The 24,695-nt window shown below is 41.5% G+C and overlaps 1 protein-coding gene across 1 annotated transcript in view; it reads left to right on the forward strand.

The window, feature by feature from the left end:
* The window catches only part of MMEL1 (membrane metalloendopeptidase like 1), a 184,108-nt gene that overhangs the window by 82,115 nt on the left and 77,298 nt on the right, over positions 1 to 24,695 (forward strand). Inside the window, exons 3-6 of the mRNA XM_040430054.1 lie at positions 12,527 to 12,562; positions 12,812 to 12,973; positions 13,352 to 13,432; positions 22,182 to 22,277. Of these exons, the coding sequence (XP_040285988.1) occupies positions 12,527 to 12,562; positions 12,812 to 12,973; positions 13,352 to 13,432; positions 22,182 to 22,277 (375 nt within the window). The remainder of the gene's footprint in view (positions 1 to 12,526; positions 12,563 to 12,811; positions 12,974 to 13,351; positions 13,433 to 22,181; positions 22,278 to 24,695) is intronic.

The raw sequence follows: 24,695 nt of genomic DNA on the forward strand, positions 1-24,695 counted from the left end.
CATTGCACAGGACACACACTTAGTAGCATTGTCCATGGAGCACATGTTTAAATGGGGATGAACAGTAAAGAAGGTAAACAGCAAATATGAGTTAGAATTATACCCTGTCTGCTGTAGTTGGAGGACTAGCTAGAATCAAGTCAACAACACAAAGAAAATCTATCAAACCTTAGTATCTTGCTCCTTGACCCGCAGTCCGGTTCTTTAAACTCCACTTATTCACAGGCCCACTTAGTACAGCAAGCCCAGGTAGATCACCATCACCTGGATGAATTTCTGCAGTGTAATAATATTACAGGTTATAGTTAATTAGATTTCTTGAGATGTTGTTGATCCAAGGAGTTATTCTGATTGCCTGATTGGAGTCGGGAAGGAATTTTTTTCCCCTAAAATGAGGAAAATCGGTTTCCACCTCATGGGGGCTTTTTTCTCTGGATCAACTTGCAGGATAACAGTCTAACCTGAATGGACAGGATGTCTTTTTTCAGCCTATATGTTACTATTATGGGCATGTGCAGCAACCACAGGTGAGCTGACGGCCAGAGGTCCCTTTAAGATGTCATGAGAGAGTTTTTGTCGCGATGCCAGTTGCATTTCAGCAATGAGGGACTATGTCCCCCTAAGTAGATGGTAGTGATAGAACTCAGTGTAGGAATGCCAGAGTGGTATAAGGGTAGCCTATAGTGTCCCTTTAAGTCTTGTAGCTGTGCACGTGTCACGGTGCTCCTACCAGAATATCCTGGAACCCCAGGCGTAGTAGTCTGCACTAGCGCAAATAAAAGGGTGGATAGCTGAGGGATTGGTAGAATGAATGGAGTCCAGACTTTTATTGAAGATGAAACAGCTTTACTTGAATAAACTTGCATCAAAGGACAATCTTCCAACTTTATCTTGGTTACCATCAGGTTTTGGCATAAACTCTGGCAGGCAAACACATTCGGCTGTGCTACATCTGTCACTCTCTTTAGCTCTACTGTGCTATCAGAATTAAATAGAATCTTTTCCTTTCTTTCTGCTGTACTTAACTTGGTAGTCAGACTCTGTCTTCATCTTTATTGTTCTCTCTTTCTCTTTATTCAGGGAACTTCTCCTCGTGGCTTCTGAAGCTCTTTACGCTTTTATTTTGTTCCAGCAGAGCTGATGGTGCTCTACTGGCCTTGGCAGGGCCCATCCAGCAGGGGCGAGGGCCGGCTGCTTCCCCATACAGGGGCTACTCTGAACACCACCTGTCCCCAAGCAGGGGAAGGCTAGACTCCTCTTCACTAGCCAAAACTCCTCTCTCTCTAGAGAGGGCCAGAATGGATAGAAGGTTCCATTCTAGGGAAACTAGCTCTGCCATTGTTGCCGCCATCTGCTGGTAAACCAGGCACATTACACTTTAACATAACATTACAGGGAAATACAAATACACATTGTGCAGGACCTGGGAATAAATGCATAGAATGACACAGAATCAAAGGTGGTAAAGCCACTCTGGGGCGTTACACATGTATATCATGTAGACTAGTAAGTTTACCTTTAGCCATGTTGGAAAAAAGGTGGTATGCCCCCACAGCTGCCAAGGGAAATATAAACTACTATGTCTGCTACCATGGTAGTTGTGCCTTGCATAAGATAGGTCAGCAAAGCTATCGATCCCCTAAGAACATTGTTTACACAGAACTGTAATTTTAAACTCAAGGGCCCAATGCAATTCTGTGACAGAAGGGGGGGCAGACCCCGACAATCCAGGGCCCAAGTGTGATTACATTATTTGCACTCCCTATAGTTATGCCCCTGCCTAGATATTGTAGGCCTCAGTCAAACAGAATAGGTATAATGTGAATGAGTTACTAGTAGAGAAATAAAGAACATAGGATAAAACATCTTGTTACAGCATAGACCTAACCCAACAGTAATATTAACATTACCTCTATAGCACAATAAAGAAAATGAATATACAGATAAATATTTCACCCCAAATCCAAAGTGGAGGCATAAAGGATTAAAGGGAACCTGTCACCTGGATTTTGGGTGTAGAGCTGAGGACATCCTCCGAATCTTCTCCTTGCTCCCCGACATCACAAAGCTAGAGCACCATAATCTCGCAATGCGCGAGCTAGTGCATGCGCAGTTCGTTCCCTGAGGCTGATGCCAGCACAGGGAAGGAACACTATGCCGACACTGCGCATGCGCTAACTTGCGCATCGCGAGATTACGGTGCTCTAGCTTTGTGACGTTGGGGAGCAAGGAGGAGATTCGGAGTATGCGGGGAGGTGCTTGGCTCCTTCACAGTAGGTGTGGCTGGGCTCCGGAAATGTTAGTAGCCTCCTTTACATGTATATAAAATCAGTTTTTTGACACAATAAAAGCACTGAGAGCTATGGGGAATAGATATTGCGGATGTGATAGCGGCTATCTAACAGCCCATGTCCTCAGCTCTATACCTAAAATCCAGATGACAGGTTCCCTTTAAATGCACCTAAATCTTTCTGACTAATAAAACTTAATGAAGATGTATAAATTGACCAGACCACCAAGATACTGAAGGAATGCTACAAAGTATCTTGCTGTATTTTTGTTGGACAAAAGAAACATGTCTCTTAAGCTGAGGGACTCAGTTACTGGTAAAACAAGATGTTATTTTTATTGAACTGTTCTTGCCTGAGCAGTTTGTGCTTTCGATGTGGAAAGAGAACATTCAGATTTTTATTTGGCCTCTATATAGAGTGAAGGATGAAGTATGCAAGGAAAATATTCTATTACAAGGGGTAAAAATATAATATTACACTGAACTTTATCCACAAGCATTCATATAAATTATAAGGTTTAAAAAGTAACTAGACTTTAAAAAATGCATTTTCTACAGATATAATTGACGTGAGAGCTATTTATTGCACCATAAATAGCATAGGCCATCAATATTAGATCAGTGGAGATCTCCACTAGCTCCAGAGCTGCTGATCGCCTGGGGTGCTGAAAGACGAAACTCCACCAATCTAATGTTCATGGTCTATTCTAGGGATAAGACTTCAATTTGAAAAACTGAAAATACTGAAATATTTTTCAATTAAATATAAAGAGACAATTTTAAAGAGGAAGATTGTATGGTCACATTTTCTGACCAGAAAAGTCACTCCCATCATGTCTCAGAAAGGAGAGCTGAGATCATACTCTGTTGATCCTGGGAGGAGCTTAGTTATGTTCTCATTGCTGCTCCCTGGTGTGTAATCAGTTTATGTATGCTCTTCCAAGAAGTGTGAGAAAAAGGACCACTTAGAGTGCATTTCTGCTTCAGAATATGGGCCCATAGATAAATGGAAAATCCAGTGACGATGACATTGGTGAAGTCTCTAACAAACACCGATTTCCAGATTGAAAGTACTTTTTTGAAATCTTTAACCCATCTAGCAGTTCTCAGATTCTTTCACTGCTTGAAATCTGACATAAACAAGGTGTTTCAGCTCTTGACAGACCTAATCAAAGGTCTGTCAAGAGCTGAAACACATTGTTTATGTCAGATTTCAAGCAGCGAAAGAATCTGAGAACTGCTAGATGGGTTAAAGATTTCAATAAAGTACTTTCAATCTGGAAATCAGTGTTTGTTCGAGACTTCGCCAATGTCATCGTCACTGGAAATCGGTTGTGTTCTGAGATCACAGACCAGCATGTCTACAAGAGAACATGAAGCAAGGCTTTTTGAGATAACAATGGTCTCTTTCTGTGAGAACCACCTGAAGATGAAAATGGTGTGACCTCAAAATGTGTCACTTAAATAAAATCCTATTTGAACACCGAATGTTTAATGATGAACCATACATCACAGCACCCACACACCTCCCCAAAAACAGCTACGCATATATTTACATGTACAATGGGTGGAATTGCTCTACAAAGTGACCGCTGCCAGAAGTTTGTCCTTGAACTGGACTACCAAGTGCTGTGCCCTGTTAGCTTTTGGCTTGGAGATCTCTATGGTTTGACGTAACTTGGAAAGGAAGGAATAGGAGGACTGTAACAAACATGTCTAAAGATAAATAAAAAGTCACTTTAAATTCCCATCATGCCTTGTATTTCTTTTGTGTGCTTATGAAAGAATCCTGTGTATATCTCACACGACCCATTGTGTAACTGGAAGATACAATTTAATTACGTGCATAGAGAAAATATGTTTGCGCCTGTGGTTTTGGCTGAATGGTATCACAAGAGTGATTAAGTTGTCAAGATTATTTTATCTGACGCAACCGGTCAAGGTTATTGAAGTCTCATAAGTACTCTTTGGCCAGTGCTATTTTGATAATGTTGTATATTGAGGAAAGTACACTGCTCAAAAAAATAAAGGGAACACTTAAACAACACAATGTAACTCCAAGTCAATCACACTTCTGTGAAATCAAACTGTCCACTTAGGAAGCAACACTGAGTGACAATCAATTTCACATGCTGTTGTGCAAATGGGATAGACAACAGGTGGAAATTATAGGCAATTAGCAAGACACCCCCAATAAAGGAGTGGTTCTGCAGGTGGTAACCACAGACCACTTCTCAGTTCCTATGCTTCCTGGCTGATGTTTTGGTCACTTTGGAATGCTGGCGGTGCTTTCACTCTAGTGGTAGCATGAGACGGAGTCTACAACCCACACAAGTGGCTCAGGTAGTGCAGCTTATCCAGGATGGCACATCAATGCGAGCTGTGGCAAGAAGATTTGCTGTGTCTGTCAGCGTAGTGTCCAGAGCATGGAGGCGCTACCAGGAGACAGGCCAGTACATCTGGAGACGTGGAGGAGGCCGTAGGAGGGCAACAACCCAGCAGCAGGACCGCTACCTCCGCCTTTGTGCAAGGAGGAACAGGAGGAGCACTGCCAGAGCCCTGCAAAATGACCTCCAGCAGGCCACAAATGTGCATGTGTCTGCTCAAACGGTCAGAAACAGACTCCATGAGGGTGATGAGGGCCCGACGTCCACAGGTGGGGGTTGTGCTTACAGCCCAACACTGTGCAGGACGTTTGGCATTTGCCAGAGAACACCAAGATTGGCAAATTCACCACTGGCGCCTTGTGCTCTTCACAGATGAAAGCAGGTTCACACTGAGCACATGTGACAGACGTGACAGAGTCTTGAGACGCCGTGGAGAACGTTCTGCTGCCTGCAACATCCTCCAGCATGACCGGTTTGGCATTGGGTCAGTAATGGTGTGGGGTGGCATTTCTTTGGAGGGCCGCACAGCCCTCCATGTGCTCGCCAGAGGTAGCCTGACTGCGATTAGGTACCGAGATGAGATCCTCAGACCCCTTGTGAGACCATATGCTGGTGCGGTTGGCCCTGGGTTCCTCCTAAAGCAAGACAATGCTAGACCTCATGTGGCTGGAGATTGTCAGCAGTTCCTGCAAGACGAAGGCATTGATGCTATGGACTGGCCCGCCCGTTCCCCAGACCTGAATCTAATTGAGCACATCTGGGACATCATGTCTCGCTCTATCCACCAACGTCACGTTGCACCACAGACTGTCCAGGAGTTGGCAGATGCTTTAGTCCAGGTCTGGGAGGAGATCCCCCAGGAGACCGTCCGCCACCTCATCAGGAGCATGCACAGGCGTTGTAGGGAGGTCATACAGGCACGTGGAAGCCACACACACTACTGAGCCTCATTTTGACTTGTTTTAAGGACATTACATCAAAGTTGGATCAGCCTGTAGTGTGTTTTTCCACTTTAATTTTGAGTGTGACTCCAAATCCAGACCTCCATGGGTTGAAAAATTTGATTTCCATTTTTTTTATTTTTGTGTGATTTTGTTGTCAGCACATTCAACTATGTAAAGAACAAAGTATTTCAGAAGAATATTTAATTAATTCAGATCTAGGATGTGTTATTTTTGTGTTCCTTTTATTTTTTTGAGCAGTGTATAATACAGTGTATCCAGCTTAGTATGACCTGTTACCTGTATTATTTTTGGGGTTCTTTACTTCAAGCATCACCATTATAATTAGTCCATCAGACCAAATTTTGTTTGATAATAAATATATACTCGAGTAGAACAGAGGGAAAGGGACCCATAGCAACAATCAGTCCTCATTATAGAACTGGATATGGTCACCAAGACAAAAAGGGCATGCGGTTTGTTTCCCAGACTATGTATGCCTCTATGACTCTAAACAGAAAGGCAGGTACTTCCCACCAAATAGAGAACGTGATAGGACCAATTAGTGCTGGATCTTTATCCTCTAAGGGAACTTTTTTACTCTTTTGAGTGCCATTTTATCATTTAGCCAGAGGTTTGTAAAACCCCAATTCCAAAAAACATAAATGTAAATAAAAACAGGAACTCAGGAACTCTTCCAGAAATCAATGTCTGTGAATGCACTTTGCCATGAAATCCAGAAATGCAAGTTAAAGCTGTATCAGGCAAAGAAGAAACCTTATGCCAATACAATCCAGAAATGCCGCCACTGTATTTTTAGGGCCAAGGCTCATTTAAAATGGACTGAGGCAAAATAGAAAACTGTTCTGTGTTTAGAAAAAACAAAATTGCGGATCCGCAAAAAAAAAAGATGGATGACATTCGTATGCCATCCGTTTATTTATTTTTTCGGATCCATTGTAACAATGTCTAAAATGGACAAGAATAGGACATGTTCTATTTTTTTTGTGGGGCTACGGAACGGACATACTTATGCGGAAAGCTCACATTGTGTGCTGTCCTTTTTTTTGCGGACCTATTGGAGTGAATGGGTCTGCATCCAATCCACAAAAAAAACTGAACGGACGCAGAAACAAACAGCGTTTGTGTGCATGTAGTCTTTAGTTGTTGTTGCTTTCATCTCCTGGAGCATATAGAGGTGACAGGGATCCAGGACTTGGAGCAGGAGTCTGAAGGAGAGGAGCACATGGAGACTTTTACCTACCTCCTCCCTTTCTACAGCAAGACTACATGGAACACTCTAGAACTAGGGTGTGGAGCCAGCCCACACCTAAAGCTCCAGAGAGGGCTGGACTAAGATAGTTAACTCTAGCCATGTCTGTCTCATGCTGAAACATACTGAGTATACAGTACACAACATTGACATAGCATATTCAAACATTGCATAACATTACATTACAAACCAAACAAACCGGGTCTGGGGTACCGCACATTCCTCTCCCAAAACTCCAACAATTGGTCTCCTCACTTCCTAGACATTTATAGACTGCTGTTTAAAGAAGAGGGGATGCTATACAATAGTAGACATGACTCTGCCCCAACTTTTTTCAAATGCATTGCTGCCATCAAGATATAAATGAGTTATTTTTTTCATGAAATGGTAAAATTTCTCAATTTCAACATTTTATACAGTACAGACCAAAAGTTTGGACACACCTTCTCATTCAAAGAGTTTTCTTTATTTTCATGACTATGAAGGCATCAAAACTATGAATTAACACATGTGGAATTATATACATAACAAACAAGTGTGAAACAACTGAAAATATGTCATATTCTAGGTTCTTCAAAGTAGCCACCTTTTGCTTTGATTACTGCTTTGCACACTCTTGGCATTCTCTTGATGAGCTTCAAGAGGTAGTCCCCTGAAATGGTCTTCCAACAGTCTTTAAGGAGTTACCAGAGATGCTTAGCACTTGTTGGCCCTTTTGCCTTCACTCTGCGGTCCAGCTCACCCCAAACCATCTCGATTGGGTTCAGGTCCCGTGACTGTGGAGGCCAGGTCATCTGGCGCAACACCCCATCACTCTCCTTCATGGTCAAATAGCCCTTACTTTCAAAGTTTTCCCAATTTTTCGGCTGACTGATTGACCTTAATTTCTTAAAGTAATGATGGCCACTCGTTTTTCTTTACTTAGATGCTTTTTTCTTGCCATAATACAAATTCTAACAGTCTATTCAGTAGGACTATCAGCTGTGTATCCACCTGACTTCTCCTCACCGCAACTGATGGTCCCAACCCCATTTATAAGGCAAGAAATCCCATATATTAAACCTGACAGGGCACACCTGTGAAGTGAAAACCATTTCAGGGGACTACCTCTTGAAGCTCATCAAGAGAATGCCAAGAGTGTGCAAAGCAGTAATCAAAGCAAAAGGTGGCTACTTTGAAGAACCTAGAATATGACATATTTTCAGTTGTTTCACCCTTGTTTGTTATGTATATAATTCCACATGTGTTAATTCATAGTTTTGATGCCTTCAGTGTGAATCTACAATTTTCATAGTAATGAAAATAAAGAAAACTCTTTGAATGAGAAGGTGTGTCCAAACTTTTGGTCTGTACTGTACGTGTTCTGTGATCTATAGTCAATAAAATATGGGTCTATGAGATTTGCAAATCATTGAATTCTGTTTTCATATACATTTTACAATTAACACAGTGTTCCAACTTTTTGGAAATTGGTAGGGGCTAATGGGGCTCTCTGCTTCCTGGCATGGGTCTGATGGGGTTCTAAGTTGTATACTTTCACAGTCTTCTGTATTAATCTATGATGTCTCTGGAATTTAGTCTGACCTAGAGTATTCATATCTTGAAATAAAGTAATACATTTCCATGCTTCACCATTTTGAAAGGAACCTCAAGACTATATTGATATGGGTACATTCACACAACCTTAATTCCGGGTCCGCATCCGTTCCGCAATTTTGAGGAACGGGTGCGGACCTATTCATTTCAATGGTGCTGCAAAAGATGTGGACAGCACACCATGTGTTGTCCGCATCCGTTGTTCTGTTCCGCAGCCCCGCAAAAAATATAAAGCATGTCCTATTCTTGTCCGCAATCGTGGACAAGAATAGGCATTTTCTATATAGCGCCGGCCATGTGCGGTCCACAAAATGCGCAATGCACACAGTCGGTATCCGTGTTTTGAGGATCCGCAATGTGCAGACCGCAAAACACTTATGGTCATGTGAATGTACCGTAAGAAGTATATCCCTTCTGGAAGTCCTGGGAAGCTTTTTGTTCATGTTGTTTTCATAATTTTTTTTGCCTTTTGAGAATGTGTGTCTATCCTGATGGGCCCTAGACACCCCTGTCTGATACTGTGGTTGTGCAAATTCACCTTTGGTGCAGAGTCTATCCTGCAATGCTTATGATGGGGTCACACACATCTTTTTGTGGCAGTTTTTGAGCCAAAACCAGAAGTGGGTTGGAAGGCATTGAAAAATAAAAAGGAAGTACTTCTGGCTTTGGCTGAATTAGCTGCCACATAAAATGTGGAATTTAGCATGGATTCCATGCCAAAAACTTATGGAATCCAGGGGTGGGCTGCGCTGCCATACATGCGGCCACATTGTATCTTCTGTGACCATGCCAAGAAAGGACGGTCATGTGCCAGGAAGCGCAGTAAGGCCCCTTTCACACGGGCGAGTATTCCGTGCGGATGCGATGCGTGAGGTGAACGCATTGCACCCGCACTGAATCCTGACCCATTCATTTCTATGGGGCTGTTCACATGAGCGGTGATTTTCACGCATCACTTGTGCGTTGCGTGAAAATCGCAGCATGCTCCTCTTTGTGCGTTTTTCACGTAACGCAGGCCCCATAGAAATGAATGGGGTTGCATGAAAATCGCAAGCATCCGCAAGCAAGTGCGGATCCGGTGCGATTTTCATGCACGGTTGCTAGGTGACGATCGGGATGGGGACCCGATCATTATTATTTCCCCTTATAACATGGTTATAAGGGAAAATAATAGCATTCTGAATACAGAATGCATACTAAAATAGCTCTGGAGGGGTTAAAAAAATAAAAAAAATAAAAAATTTAACTCACCTTAATCCACTTGATCGCGCAGCCCGGCATCTCCTTCTGTCTTCATCTTAGCTGTGTGGAGCAACAGGACCTGTGGTGACGTCACTCCAGTCATCACATGGTCCATCACATGATCCATCACCATGGTAAAAGATCATGTGATGGATCAGAAGGAGATGCCGGCTCCGCGATCAAGTGGATTAAGGTGAGTTAAATTATTTTTTATATTTTTTTAACCCCTCCAGCGCTATTTTAGTATGCATTCTGTATTCAGAATGCTATTATTTTCTCTTATAACCATGTTATAAGGGAAAATAATACAATCTACAGAACACCGATCTCAAGCCCGAACTTCTGTGAAGAAGTTCGGGTTTGGGTACCAAACATGCGCGATTTTTCTCACGCGAAAAATCGCGCGTGTTCCCGCAACGCACCCGCACATTTTCCCGCAACGCCCATGTGAAAGTGGCCTAAGTGTCCACTATTGTTTAACTCCATTAAATTGGGCTAAACCAGGGCAGGTCTGCCATATTCAAATTGAAAACCTTTGGCACCGAATAAGCTGCAGAATTTGGTAAAGGCAAAAGCCGTCATGTGATCTAGCCCTTAGGGTAAAATCTGTAGCAAGTGAGCCGCAAAATCTGTGATTTGTTGCAGATTTTTCTTGTGGCCACACACTAAAGGAGCTTTACTATATGTCTGCTTTTGCAGTATGTTCTCATTATAGCATTCATTTAATCTTCTCAGTACTGAATTACTTCTCAGTACATGGACCATGAGTCACATGTTTGTTATTTTTGGTGTGATAATATTTTTATTAATTCTAGCATTCAGAAAATTAGTATGACATAATATTACAATTAGGTCCATATATATTTGGACACGGACAGAAATTTTGTTTCTATTACTTGTTTACTAAAGCATATTCAAGTTATAGTTATATAATGGACATAGACATAAAGTCCTTTCATTTGAGGGTATCCACATTAAAATTGGATGAAGGGTTTATGAGTTTTAGCTCCTTTACATGTGGCACCCTGTTTTTAAAGGGACCAAAAGTAATTGGACAATTTACTCAAGGGCTGTTTCATGGGCAGATGTGGCCAATTCCTTCATTATTTCATTCTCAATTAAGCACATTAAAGGCCTGGAGTTGATTTGAGGTGTGTTGCTTGCATTTTGAAGATTTTGCTGGAAGTAAACATGCGGTCAAAGGAGCTCTCCATGCAGGTGAAACAAGCCATCCTTCATCTGCAAGAACAGAAAAAACCCATCCAAGAAATTGCTACACTATTAGGAGTGTCAAAATCTATAGTTTGGTACATCCTGAGAAAGAAAGCACTGGTGACCTCAACAATGCAAAAAGACCTGGACGCCCACAGAAGACAACAGTGGTGGATGATCGCAGAATAATTACCATGTTGAAGAGAAACCCCTTCACAACAGCCAACCAAGTGAATAACACTCTCCAGGATATAGGCGTATCAATATCCAAATCTACCATAAAGAGAAGACTGCATGAAAGTAAATACAGAGGGTTCACTGCATGGTGCAAGCCACTCATAAGCCTCAAGAATAAGAAGGCTAGATCGGACTTTGCTAAAAAAAAAAAAAACTTAAAAAACCAGCACACTTCTGGAAGAACATTCTTTGGACAGATGAAACCAAGATCAACCTCTACCAGAATGGTGAAAAGAAAAAAGTATGGCTTAGGCATGGTACAGCTCATGATCCAAATCATGCCCCATCATCTGTAAAACTTGGCGGAGGCAGTGTGATGGCTTGGGCATGCATGGCTGCCAGTGGCACTGGGTCCCTAGTGTTTATTGATGAGGTGACACAGGACAGAAGCAGTCGGATGAATTATGGGGTTTTCAGAGACATACTGTGTGCTCAAATCTAGCTAAATCCAGCCAAACTGATTGGTCAGCGTTTCATAATACAGATGGACAATGACCCAAAACATAAAGCCAAAGGAACCCAGGAGTTTATTAAAGCAAATAAGTGGAATATTCTTGAATGGCCAAGTCAGTCACCTGATGTGAACCCAATAGACCATGGATTTTACTTGTTAAAGACTAAACTTTAGACAGAAACAGCCACAAACAGCAACTGAAAACCACTGCAGTAAAGGCCTGGCAGAGCATTAAAAAGGAGGAAACACAGCGTCTGGTGATGTCCATGAGTTCAAGACTTCAGGCAGTCATTGCCAACAAAGGGTTCTCAACCCAGTATTAGAAATGAACACTTTATTTACAATTATTTAATTTGTCCAATTACTTTTGAGCCCCTGAAATGAAGCGATTGAGTTTAAAAAATGCTTTAGTTCCTCACATTTTTATGCAATAATTTGTTCAACCCACTGAATTAAAGCTAAAAGTCTGAACCCCAACTGCATTTGAAATGTTTTGTTCAAAATCCATTGTGGTAATGTACAGAACAAAAATGAGAAGAATGTTGTCTCTGTCCAAATAGATATGGACCTAACTGTAGATGATGAAATAACAATACATTTACAATATCAGTCAGGTATGATTTTTTTTATATACTATATACTTTATATCAAAAGAGGCTACTTGAAATGAGTATCTGGTGTTGTAGCATTGGTCATGAACAGAAATGAGATGGTGCGTTACATCATCATTGTAGAGTAGGGGTAGAGTCATACAGTAGTAACAAATAAAAGAAGGAAACAACAAAAACAAGACATCAAATGTTAAATGTAACAGTAACACACGTTTGTTATTTTAACTGGTCTACTCTTACAAGGTTTTGAATTATTTTTTTTAATTTTTTTTCCTTAATTCAGAGACGGTGTGCACTACAACGGGATGTGTTACTGCAGGTACGTTCTAAATTTGCCTAATGAATCCGTTCATTACATAATGGAAATGTCTCATTACTTAAAAATTCACAATTTACATATTAGGTTATTTTGTAATACAAAGTATCTCATTAAGTTGAGGTGTACTATAGATCTCTCTTGTTTTCTACATAACATGATCACCTGAGAGTGGAAAACTCCATCTCCATTAAGCCTCATGATGCATTGTACATTTGTCTCGGTGGAATATGCTATTTTTGTTCTTTTTAGCTGCAAGAATTATCCAGAACATGGACCCTTCTATAGAACCTTGCACTGATTTCTACCAATATGCCTGTGGTGGTTGGCTAAATAAGCACGTAATACCAGAGACCAGCTCCCGCTATAGCATCTTTGATATTCTTCGGGACGAAATGGAGATTATATTGAAGGGTAAGAAAATCAAGTTATCGATGTGAAGAAGGATGCATGGATTTACAAGTTGGCAAAATGACATGTAGTCCTTTACACCAAAGTGCTGTAAATCAGAGATAGTTTCTCCTGGGGGAGGATACCCCTGTAATATGGTAGCATATTGAGGCATCATATGGGAACACATGGAATGACTATGGCTATGTACTATGAAACTATGGTGACTCTATGTAGATCCATACAGGTATTGTACTCAGCTCTGTCATGTTCACAAGACCCTTATATGCCGCACATTAAGGAAGGAACTACATTTTGAGGTCTATGGTACTAGGACCAGGTATGCTACAACTGTATTTCAATAATCACCACTGATAACTTGTACTTTTGTATGTTGTAAAGGTTTACTGGAAAATTCTGACCAAGATGACCGCGATGCCTTTAAAAAAGCCAAAATTTTATATAAATCCTGCATGAATGAAAGTAAGTAACCCACATTTATAAAGATTAGAGTATTGGTATCTTACAAAAGGCCCTATGTACACAGCCATATTTTTTGTCCAATTTATATATAGGGGGCCGCAAAAGATGCGGGCAGCACACTATGTGTTGTCCACATATGTAGCTCCGTTTTGCAGCTCTGCAAAAAAAAAAAAAATAGAATTTGTATTGTGGACCAGAAATGGAATTTCTACAGTAGTGCCGGATGTGTGGAACAGGAAAGTGGGAGGCACACATGGCCGATATCTGTGTTTTGCAGACCACAAAAAGGATACAGTCATGTGCTTTAGGCCTCATGCACACGACCGTTCCGTTTTTTGCGGTCCGAAAACCGCGGATCCGCAAAAAATGGACATTGTAGACATGCCTATTCTTGTCCGCAAAACGGACAAGAATAGGAAATGCTATATTTTTTTGCGGGGCCTCGGAACGGAGCAACTTATGCGGACCCCACACTAAATGCTTGTGAGAAAGAAGATGGCTTCGGCAGCATGTCGCAATATCAAAAAGATTCTTTAATCGTACCTCCAGACACAAATGGCAACGTTTCGACTGTACACCAGTCTTTGTCAAGCCTAATGACATACATTCTGGTAGGCATATATATACCCCCCACATAAAATACACACCCCATTACATCATTAGTGCACATCACTGGGCAATAGAATACACATGTTCATATTACAACTCACAGTCAATGTCATGTATACCAAGTTCATGTTGTTCGTCTCGGCGTTCCCTTGTCTGTAATGCGCAGCCGCATCTCAATGTATTTGCATACCGGAAGTATCATGCGTCGCCATGGCAGATGTGGTTTACATGATACAGTGCCCTTGTAGTTTGATCTACGTGGGGGAGACCACGATGGAATTGAGGGAAAGAATTAACAAACACAAAAGCACAATAAGAACAGGTGCTCTCGACAAACCGGTTGCAAAACATTTCATTGATTGCAAACATTCCATCAATCAATTGAGATTTCGAGTTATCGATAGCGTAGGATACTTGAGAAGGGGTGGGGACAGGAAGGGGATCCTGAGGAAAAAGGAACTTAAATGGATCCATACCCTTAGGTCCCTTCAACCTTTTGGCTTGAATCTAGAGTTTAATGTCGCATCTATCGATTGATAGTTGTTGCTGTTGTGTCCTATCAGTATAGTGACATTATGTTTTTAATTTATATGTGACGCATCCCCGGGGGATCGGTTTCCGATCCACATGTCAAAGTGCCATGGTAGTGATCTATATGTGATGTATATATGGGATACACGATCCTGATGATGGTTATGTGTGACTATTGTGTACCACACTTATTATGATATGTATTTTTCCATGTCTGTCATGTAGGTGAATATGTGCAATCCGGAGTGATATCCCTATATATACAGGTGATCATCGTTGTGGGCAGGGGTTCTATAGTGCATAGACCTGTTCACTTTTTGATACGGATTGCACATAGTTACTTTATAGTAAATAGCAGTAACCGTGGCGTCATCGTTGCCATGGCGCCGATGTTTGCGCCGTGTTATCATTGGCCGCGTACCCCATGTGACCAATACTATCGACGCACTGAGGCGCGCACTAGAATGAGTGTCACGGGATGGACGCGCAGGCTGTGACGTCAGTGAGTGCTTCTTGCAGTACATTGGCTAGAGACACGGGCGCCGCCGGGAGCCATGGCGACGCATGATACTTCCGGTATGCAAATACATTGAGATGCGGCTGCGCATTACAGACAAGGGAACGCCGAGACGAACAACATGAACTTGGTATACATGACATTGACTGTGAGTTGTAATATGAACATGTGTATTCTATTACCCAGTGATGTGCACTGATGATGTAATGGGGTGTGTATTTTATGTGGGGGGTATATATATGCCTACCAGAATGTATGTCATTAGGCTTGACAAAGACTGGTGTACAGTCGAAACGTTGCCATTTGTGTCTGGAGGTACGATTAAAGAATCTTTTTGATATTGCGACATGCTGCCGAAGCCATCTTCTTTCTCACATGTATACTATATGGCCTGATGGATCAAGGGCCTACGGTTAGGCTGCTGCATTGATACAGACGCAATATCCTGAGACCGCATAGTGCTGCTTCTACACTACTATTTGCTCCCACACTAAATGCTGTCCGCATCTTTTGCGGCCCCATTGAAGTGAATGGGTCCGCACCCGAGCCGCAAAAACTGCAGCTCGGATGCGGACCAGAAAAATGGTCGTGTGCATGAGGCCTTATTTGAATAATTACTTTTGGCAGCCTTATTTTCGCCTACATAATAGCTTAGGAAGCCTGTCTGTTGTCCAAGTGAATTTCCATATTTAGTTTTTGTTTTAAAGATCCTTTGCATTCACTATCCTTACCATCGTTATTAAAGGCTCATGCCCACGAGCGTAAACGCTCAGTGCCCGTGCTGCAGTCCGCAATGCACGGGCACGACCGTTGGGCAGCTGCATGCGGATCACGGACCCATTCACTTGAATGGGGTCCGCGATCCGCATCCGACGGTCCGCACCGGAAAAAAGTTGTGCATGCACTGATTTTTGCGGAACGGAAGCACAGACCGGAACCCCATGGAAGCACTCCGTAGTGCTTCCGTTCCGTTCTGCACCGCATCTCCGGATTTGCGGACCCGCCGTATGCAGGCCGCAATACGGCCATGGAGGGGCAATGGCCGTGGGCATGAGCCCTAATTCTCACGCTCCCTTTTCCTCCATCCTTATGACCATTCACAGTCATCCTTTTCTTGAGAAGTCCAGAAACACTCATGACACAACTTTCCAAACAGAATGTTTTTGTCATCACAGTTTGATTGCAGCTGGTTATATTAAATTGGGTAACGTTACAATTAGAGATGAGCGAATCGAAGCTGACAAAGTCAAATTCGTTTAGAATTTCAGGAAAAATTTGATTCGCAACGAATGCTAATTTTCTCGCGCTTCGTGGTAACGAATCACAATTTTCCTAAGATGATGGCTACACGTGTGAGGACTGAGGACATGAGGCATGGAACTCTGGGAAGGCTGAATCATCCAGATTGACATGCCTGCATGCAGCCAATCAGCAGCCAGCCAGCCTTGTGATGTCACAGCCCTATAAATACGGCAGCCATTTTAGATTCTGCCATTCTCAAGCGTTCAAAGTGCAGGGACAGACGTGTGAAGGCGCTAGGGACAGCAATTGAAGAAACCTCATTGTGGGGAAAAAAAGACAGAAAAAACGATTTATAAGTGCAGGGAAAGGATAGGGAGGAATCATTTGAAAGCATCTTAGTGCAGGGAGAGACGACAGAAGGCGCTAGGGACATTGATAGGAAAGTGATTAACAAGTGCAGGGAAAGATTATTTGGGGATACAAATAGTCATTAGACAGCTCTGTAATTCCAGCTTTTTGTTATTGGGCTGCAAGTGCTATGTTGAAAAGCCCTTAGAGCAGAGGTGGGCAAACTTTTTGACTTGTGGGCCACAATGGTTTCATATATTGGACCCGGGGGCCAGACCAAGATTAGATGGATGGGGCATTTGTGTGAATTAATATAAATTAAATTTAAATTTAGTAACATTAAAGCTTTAGTTTAATTCAAGGTAAAAAGGCATAAAAAGAGTTATTGTACAAAACTTTTATGCAATGTATTTCTTTCATAACATAGTATGTATAACTCACCTTCAATTTTAGTGGGAACAGTGTTGTTGGTCTCCCTTTTTTGCTAAGGCATCAAAGTCTGGAGTTAGCTTTGTTGTTGCAATTCGCAGAATAGATACTGTGCCAGTATATAGGGCCCCCATAGTGCCCCCATAATGTGCCAGTATATAGGGCCCCCATAGTGCTTCCCCTCTTCTCCATAGTGCCCCCCATATTGTGCCAGTATATAGGGCCCCCATAGTTCTTCCCCTCTTCTCCATAGTGCCCTCCCATATTGTGCCAGTATATAGGGCCCCCATAAATCTTCCCCTCTTCTCCATAGTGGCCCCCATAGTGCTTTCCCCTCTTCTCCATAGTGCTTCCCCATATTTTGGCAGTATATAGGGCCCCCATAGTGCTTCCTCTCTTCTCCATAGTGGCCCCCATAGTGCTTCCCCTCTTCTCCATAGTACCGATCCATATTGTACCAGAATAAAGGGCCCCCCTTCTTGCCACAGTATACTATAAATAATAAAAACAATAAACACATATATTTACCTTATGCTGCTGTCAGTGATACGATGCAGGTCTCTTCCGGCCTGTGTCCCGCTCTGTATGGCTCAGGCAGCACGATGACGTCATCGTGCCGCCTGCACCGGCCTCTGATAGGCTACACAGACAGTAGGCCTGTAGTCTATCAGAGGAATGGGCAAGGAAGACGCCGCTCCCCTGCTCCTGAGGACGGCGATACAAATGAATATGGAGATGAGCGCTCCCACAATGGAAGCGCTCATCTCCACTCCTGCTGCCTCCGGACAGCTCTGCGGGCCGGATACGGCCCGCGGGCCATAGTTTGCCCATCACTGCCTTAGAGGCTTATATCTTAGTATCTTATTCAGTACTACAAGAAAAATATATAGGCATTTCACTTCTGCAGTTATTTCTGGTGAAAGCATATAGGGCCGTAATTCAGTAAAAAAAGATAAATATATACGCACTGCACTGTTGCAGTTTTTTCTGGTGAAAGCGTATAGGGGCTTATTTCAGTAAAAAAAGATAAATATATATGCACTGCACTGTTGCAGTTATTTCTGGTGAAAGCGTATAGGGGCGTATTTCAGTGCAACAAAAAATATATATACGCACTTCACTCTTAAATTTTTTTCTGGTCAAAGCGTATAGTGACAAATTTCAGTGCAACAAGTAATATATATTCTCAGTTCACTGCTGCAGTTATTTCTGGTGAAAGCATATAGGGGTGCATTTCAGTACTGCAAGAAATATATATACGCACTTCACTCTTTAATTATTTTTCTGGTCAAAGCATATAGTGGCCAATTTCAGTCCAACAAGAAAAATATATTCTCAGGTCACTTCTGCAGTTATTTCTGGTGAAAGCATATAGGGGCGTATTTCAGTACTACAAGAAAAATTCATTCGCTATTCATTCCTGCACTTATATCTTAAAAAACCTTTAGTGACGTATATCAGTAGAAAAAGAAATATACATTCGCCATTCGCTGCAGCACTTATATCTTGAAAAACCTTTATTGACATATATCAGTAGAAAAATTAAAATTATAATATATTCAGCATTCACTGTTGCAGTTATATGTGGTAAAGCCTTTAGTGGCGTATTTGAGTAGAAAAATTCAGCGCTGCAGTTTTATGTGGGAAAGTCATTTTTGCGGTATGGACCGAATTACGTCATGGTGAAATTTTGTATTTACGTTTCACACACTGCGTGCTTACGTGACGACGTCCATAAGAGCGGCGCACCAATACAGGAGAATACACTATGCACTAACCCTGCACAAAAATGCAAACTAATTCACACCAGCCCGCATCTATTGCTTACTTGACACTATGGGAACTTCTCTGCAGCACAGAAACAGCACGAGGACTGCATCTCGCTCTTCCAGCGCGGACCTACTTCCTCCACTACGTCCAGTTCACTTCAGATCACTCCGCCTCAGGCCCCGTTGTTTTTTTTAAAGCTGACAGCCTATAACCCTCTGTTGAAAAGCCTTTAGTGTGGTATATACATGGAAAAATAAAAATATACTTGGCGTTCACTGTTCCAGTCATATGTGGTAAAGCCTTTAGTGGTGTATATCAGCAGAAAAAGAAAAAGATGTTCAGCATGGCAGTTATATGCGGTAAAATACTGATAGGGACCTTAGATTGTGAGCCCCATTGGGGACAGTTGGATACTAATGTCTGTAAAGCGGTGCGGAATGTAGTAGCGCTATATAAGTGCATTAAATAAATAACTAAAATCTTGTATTCAGCATTAAGCGCTGCACTTATATGCGGTAAAATCTTTTCAGAATTATTTCGGTGGACAAAAAAATCTTCTATTCTGCATTAAGCGCTGCACTTATATGCGGTAAAATCTTTTTTAAATTATTTCGGTGGACAAAAAATCTTCTATTCTGCATTAAGCGCTGCACTTATATGCGTTAAAATCTTTTTAGAATGATATCGTTGGAAATACTACTTTCAACCGCCATTAACTTCCTCATCTCTTCATTAGCATCGGACACACTGACTTTACACCCCCCACAGATATATATATATATATATATATATATATATAAAAGTGGTGCAAGCACCACCTAGGGGCAAATAAAGGTAAATGACACTGTAAGCCTGTTAAAGGGAATTACAGCATGATACCACAATACATTTGATATGACATTTAGCAAGAGTTTAAAGTGCCCACATATAGCACATAGTGGGACACTGCATCAAGATGAATCAGGCGTGGATCAGCCAGGATTTCCACACACCAATGCCTGATGCATCAGACTAGATCATCCATGGTGCCACACCAACAATTTGCCAAAAGAGACAGGTTTCTTCTGGCTACCTGCCTCAGCTACTATTCTGATGCTGTTACCCGCCTGATGCCACACATCTGATGCCAAGTGCTCCTTCTTTCACCAACCATCTTCAGCAGGTACTGGCATTGCCACCCACCTCCACAGTATGTCACCTTGCTATTCTGTGGCCTCCTGATGCTGCCGCCACCTACAGACTCTGTCATTGTGCCGCTCTGTGGTCTCCTCATGCTGCTTCCACCTCCAGACTCTGTCATTGTGCCGCTCTGTTGTCTCCTCATGCTGCTGTCACCTCCAGACTCTGTCATTGTGCCACTCTGTGGCCTCCTGATGCTGCCGCCACCTTCAGACTGTCATTGGGCCACTCTGTGGTCTCCCCATGCTGCTGCCACCTCCAGACCCTGTCATAGATCCACTCTGTGGACTTCTTATGCTGTTCCCACCCTTCCCACTTCATGATTGGTCCACTATTTGGACTTTCGGCATGGCTGACATCATAATTTATTTGACACTTCAGATCTGTCAGAAGTAAGGAAAAATGAGACGCACAATGGATCCTGTCTGTGTAGAAGCTTTAAGGCCTGTATGGTCCCATCAGTATTGGCTTATGATTTGGTAGCCAAAAGCAGGAGTGGGTGAGAAAACACAGAAGACATGCAAATATTCCATTCACGTGTCATCTCTGTTTTAGATCCACTCCGGTTTATTTTGCCTTTAGCAATACTGATGGATTATTGAGCAAATGCTGACCAAGTGAAGGCGTATGCTCCACAGACAGGATCCGTTTTTTATGGGTAATTGTTCTGACGGATCAGAGAGTGGGGAAAATTAATCAGTGACGTAAACACAAACTTACTGCTGACAGCCTCTCCACTCTGTCGGGGGCTCTACTTGTATAAGTGTTTTATAGAACCGGTTCTGTAGACGTCTATGTGGAATTAGCTGACGACGGTGTAAAAGGAGTGCGTTTCTTCTTGACACTAACATCGACCTGTAAGGCTAAGTTTAAACTTGAGTTATTTGTTCAGTTTTGGCCCCGTGACTGCCCAAATAAGTGAAGTGTGCAGTAATTCTAAGAGCGACGCCTGTCATCTGCATGTCATACGGACTCACATTATTATTTCACTACCAAAGCAGACTCCCTATGCATGTTACTGCAAGGCACAGTGTTCTACACCACTATAAAGGCTCTCAGCAGCCAGGAACGTAATTAGACGTGAATTTATTCGGATCGAACCGAACTGGCGAATCAAATTTTTAAAAAATTTGCATATCTCTAGTTACAAAGGATCAGGCAGCATTCCATCCACTGTAGATGGTAACACAACACAGATGGGCCATAAGGGTTCACTATACAGTTGCAGTCATTACCAGTTTTAAATTATTAACATAGTTTCAGTGTAATTGCAAAAGGACTGCATTTTTTAAGTTAAGTTAAAAAAAAACATATTCTGTATTATACTCCAGAGATACTGCTGGAGATACTCCTCACTATTCTGCTGGTGGAGTCACAATGTACATACATTACTTATTTATCTTGTACTGGTCCTCTGCTACATCCTGTATCATACTCCAGAGCTACAGCATACTCATATATGAGTTTAACTGTTGTGCAAGATACAAAAACATTATTATTTTTTTTTTTTTACAAAAGCTCAGTGTCAAAGAACATACCGGAAAATTGAGATGGTCATTTTCTATCCTTATAAGGTGATCATAGAATTCCCTGGACTTTGGATGTAGTTATTGAGTAGATCCTTGGGGATCTATAGACATTGGTTTTGGTTAGGTCTTCAACAGTATATATTATGAGGGAAATTTATCAAACTGGTGTAAAGTAGAACTGGCTTAGTTGCCCATAGCAACCAATAAGATTCCTTTCCTTTCATTTTCCAAAAGAGCTCTGAAAAATAAAAGGTGGAATCCGATTGGTTGCTATGGGCAACTAAGGCTAGCTTTTCTTTACAATAGTTTGATACATCTACCCCTATGTGTCTGGAGCCATATGGAAAGTAAAACATATTGAGTTTGCTGTGTGCATGTTCGACACTGATCTTTAGTCTACAACAAAACAAAGAATTTAAGGATAGCACAGTAGACCGTTCACTCAGTTTATTTTGGGATTTGTCCACCAACACTGATAGACTGTTGTACTTTTGGCAATGCATTGATTTTCTTTATCTCTGAGGGATCTTACAACACATTGAGATGATGTCAAAGTATATTGTTTCCATGCTGATTGGTGTGTCTTTACATCTAGGTCTGATTGAGCAGAGAGACTCATTACCTCTTTTAGATCTTTTAACTCTGGTTGGAGAATGGCCAGTGGCTTATACAGATTGGAACCTCACCAAAGGTAACGCTTAAGACATCGCTCCTTCCAAACAACAACAACCTCACACATATGCTATTTATCAAAAGTAAAAGAGGCTGAAGCCAAAGTAAAGGCTAGGTCTTCAGAGTCCAGACCAATGTATCACGAGGGCTTTGAATCTCATTAAATTAAAAACACAACTTGACTACCTTATTCTGCTGATGATTTACATTCTGTTTCATGCTATGAAAAACCCAATGTTGAGCAACACTGTTGGAGTAGTAATTTTATCTACTTATGAAATAATTTGTTTAAAAAAAAAAAAGTATATATTTTTTTTACATTTGAACGTTTTTGTTGCCTGCATATGAATAATTATAATAATCAATAATTATAATCAGAATAAGGAGTCCCCCACCCACCCCAAAAAAAAAAACACACAAAGGCATGCATCCACCCCAGTCGTCAACTGGAGCAAAACATTTTTATATAAGAGTAATATTAATATTATTATAATTTCATACAGCATATGTTCACCTCCATACCTACCTAACACATTCATATTCTCCATTATGATCTCATTTGTCATTAAATTGGACCCATCCCCTCTTCCTGACATCTCTGTCTTAATAACTACTTGCATTCCCCATATAATAACAATTCTTATTACTTTATTTTGTGCCATACCTGTATCATTCCTGCTAGAAGTTTACAAATAAATTGCCAGCAGTCTGCAGTAAAGGTACTGCTGGGTGTTACCAATAGATGGTGTCTGACTCTGTCCAATCAGTGCTGCCAGTGTCAGACTGTGCAGGGACACACCCCCAACTGGTAAAACCCATCTGTACCTTTCCTGCAAGCTGCTGGCAATTCATTCATAAACTTCTAATAGAAATAAGAGAAGAATGGGACAATATAGACTCATAAGAATAGATGCTCCAGAATTGGTATCACTTGGGGAATGCAAGTAATTGCTACAACAGCCATGTCTTTAAATGATTGCAAGCTAAGAAAGAAAAAATCTTTTCATTCACATAGTCATATAAGGGCTTATTTTTGTATTATTTCATTTACCATATCTGTATTGGAAAACAGGGAAAAAATCTTTCTTTAAAAATAAATTCTGCCGTGATTGTTTTTGGGTTTTGTTTTTACGTTGTTCAATATGCACTGAAAATGTCATGATGGTCTTATTCTGCTGGTAAGTATGATTATGGCAATACCAAATTGATCGATCTAATTTGTAAAATGTTACTACTTAAAAAAACCTTTAAAAAGATTTCTTTGCATCATCATTTCTTTGCCTTGTTCTTATAGCAAAAACTTTTTTATATGTCTGTTTACAGAGCTGTATGGAGGCTTGCTTTTACTGGGCAAGCTGCATTATTTATTGTATAATTTTGGGGTACATATCACCTTTAGATCCTTTTTTGTCCAATTATTTGGGGAAATGGGGGCCAAAAAACATCCAATTGGTAATTTTATTTTTTTACATTACGGCATTCACCACAGATTCAAAATATTTTTCCAATCAACTAATTATTATTTCTGTTGATTTATTTTTATATGTAACATTGTGAAATGATTTTAAATATTTTAGATATTTTCAAAAGCATTTTTTTAATGTAATTTTTAGTCCTCTTAGGTCAATTGAACATACAACAGTCTGATCACTTGTACCATAGACTGCAATACAATACTATGGGATTTTTACAGGCTTCTTATTCAGCCCTGCAATGGGAAACTTACTATGGCAGGCCAGGGAGTAACCAATAATATATAATATAACAAAAACAAAGACAGGTGCACTCTGCGGTTTTACTAAGCCCTCAAACTGGTGTTAAAATTGAGAGATTAGCCAACATGTCCTACGTGAGGACATGTCTGAGCCCGAGCACCGCGCCAAGGTTTCTCAAGTAGCTCGGGACCTAACGCTAAACCTACCTGGGCCGTATGGGCACTACCAGGAGCCAGTGGGCGAATTACAGGAGCACAAGGTCCGACTCAAAGCAATCTCCCAGTAACCTCCAGCATGTGACCATGCATACAATGGGAGGAGGCAGAGAGCTCTGAGCCCCACCCAAGACTGGCTGATATAGCCCGGGCCTCACATGTGCACCAGAATGCTGCCTGTGGATGGAAATAAAGGCACATTCAGACTAAGAGTTTCTATACCTCCAAAAAATTCTAAATACAAACTACAAATTGGCGTGGTATTAAAAAGTGCACCTGTCTTTGTTTTTGTTATATTATATATACTGTTTATCACATCCACACATTTGCTATCCTGTGTAGGATGTCCATTGTGGTACTTGTGGTCCGCTGCAGGCATCCTCCATTGTATGCATTTTTGCTGGGGATTGCCATTAGCAGCGGACCACAAGTGCAGGATCTGCCCTCCGGTATAGATGCACCACTGCATATGGGGTTGAGCGCTTCCTGCTTTTTAATACCACGCCA

Source organism: Bufo bufo, chromosome 1 (genome assembly GCF_905171765.1).
Source record: "Bufo bufo chromosome 1, aBufBuf1.1, whole genome shotgun sequence".
In the NCBI taxonomy this organism is placed as follows: domain Eukaryota; kingdom Metazoa; phylum Chordata; class Amphibia; order Anura; family Bufonidae; genus Bufo; species Bufo bufo.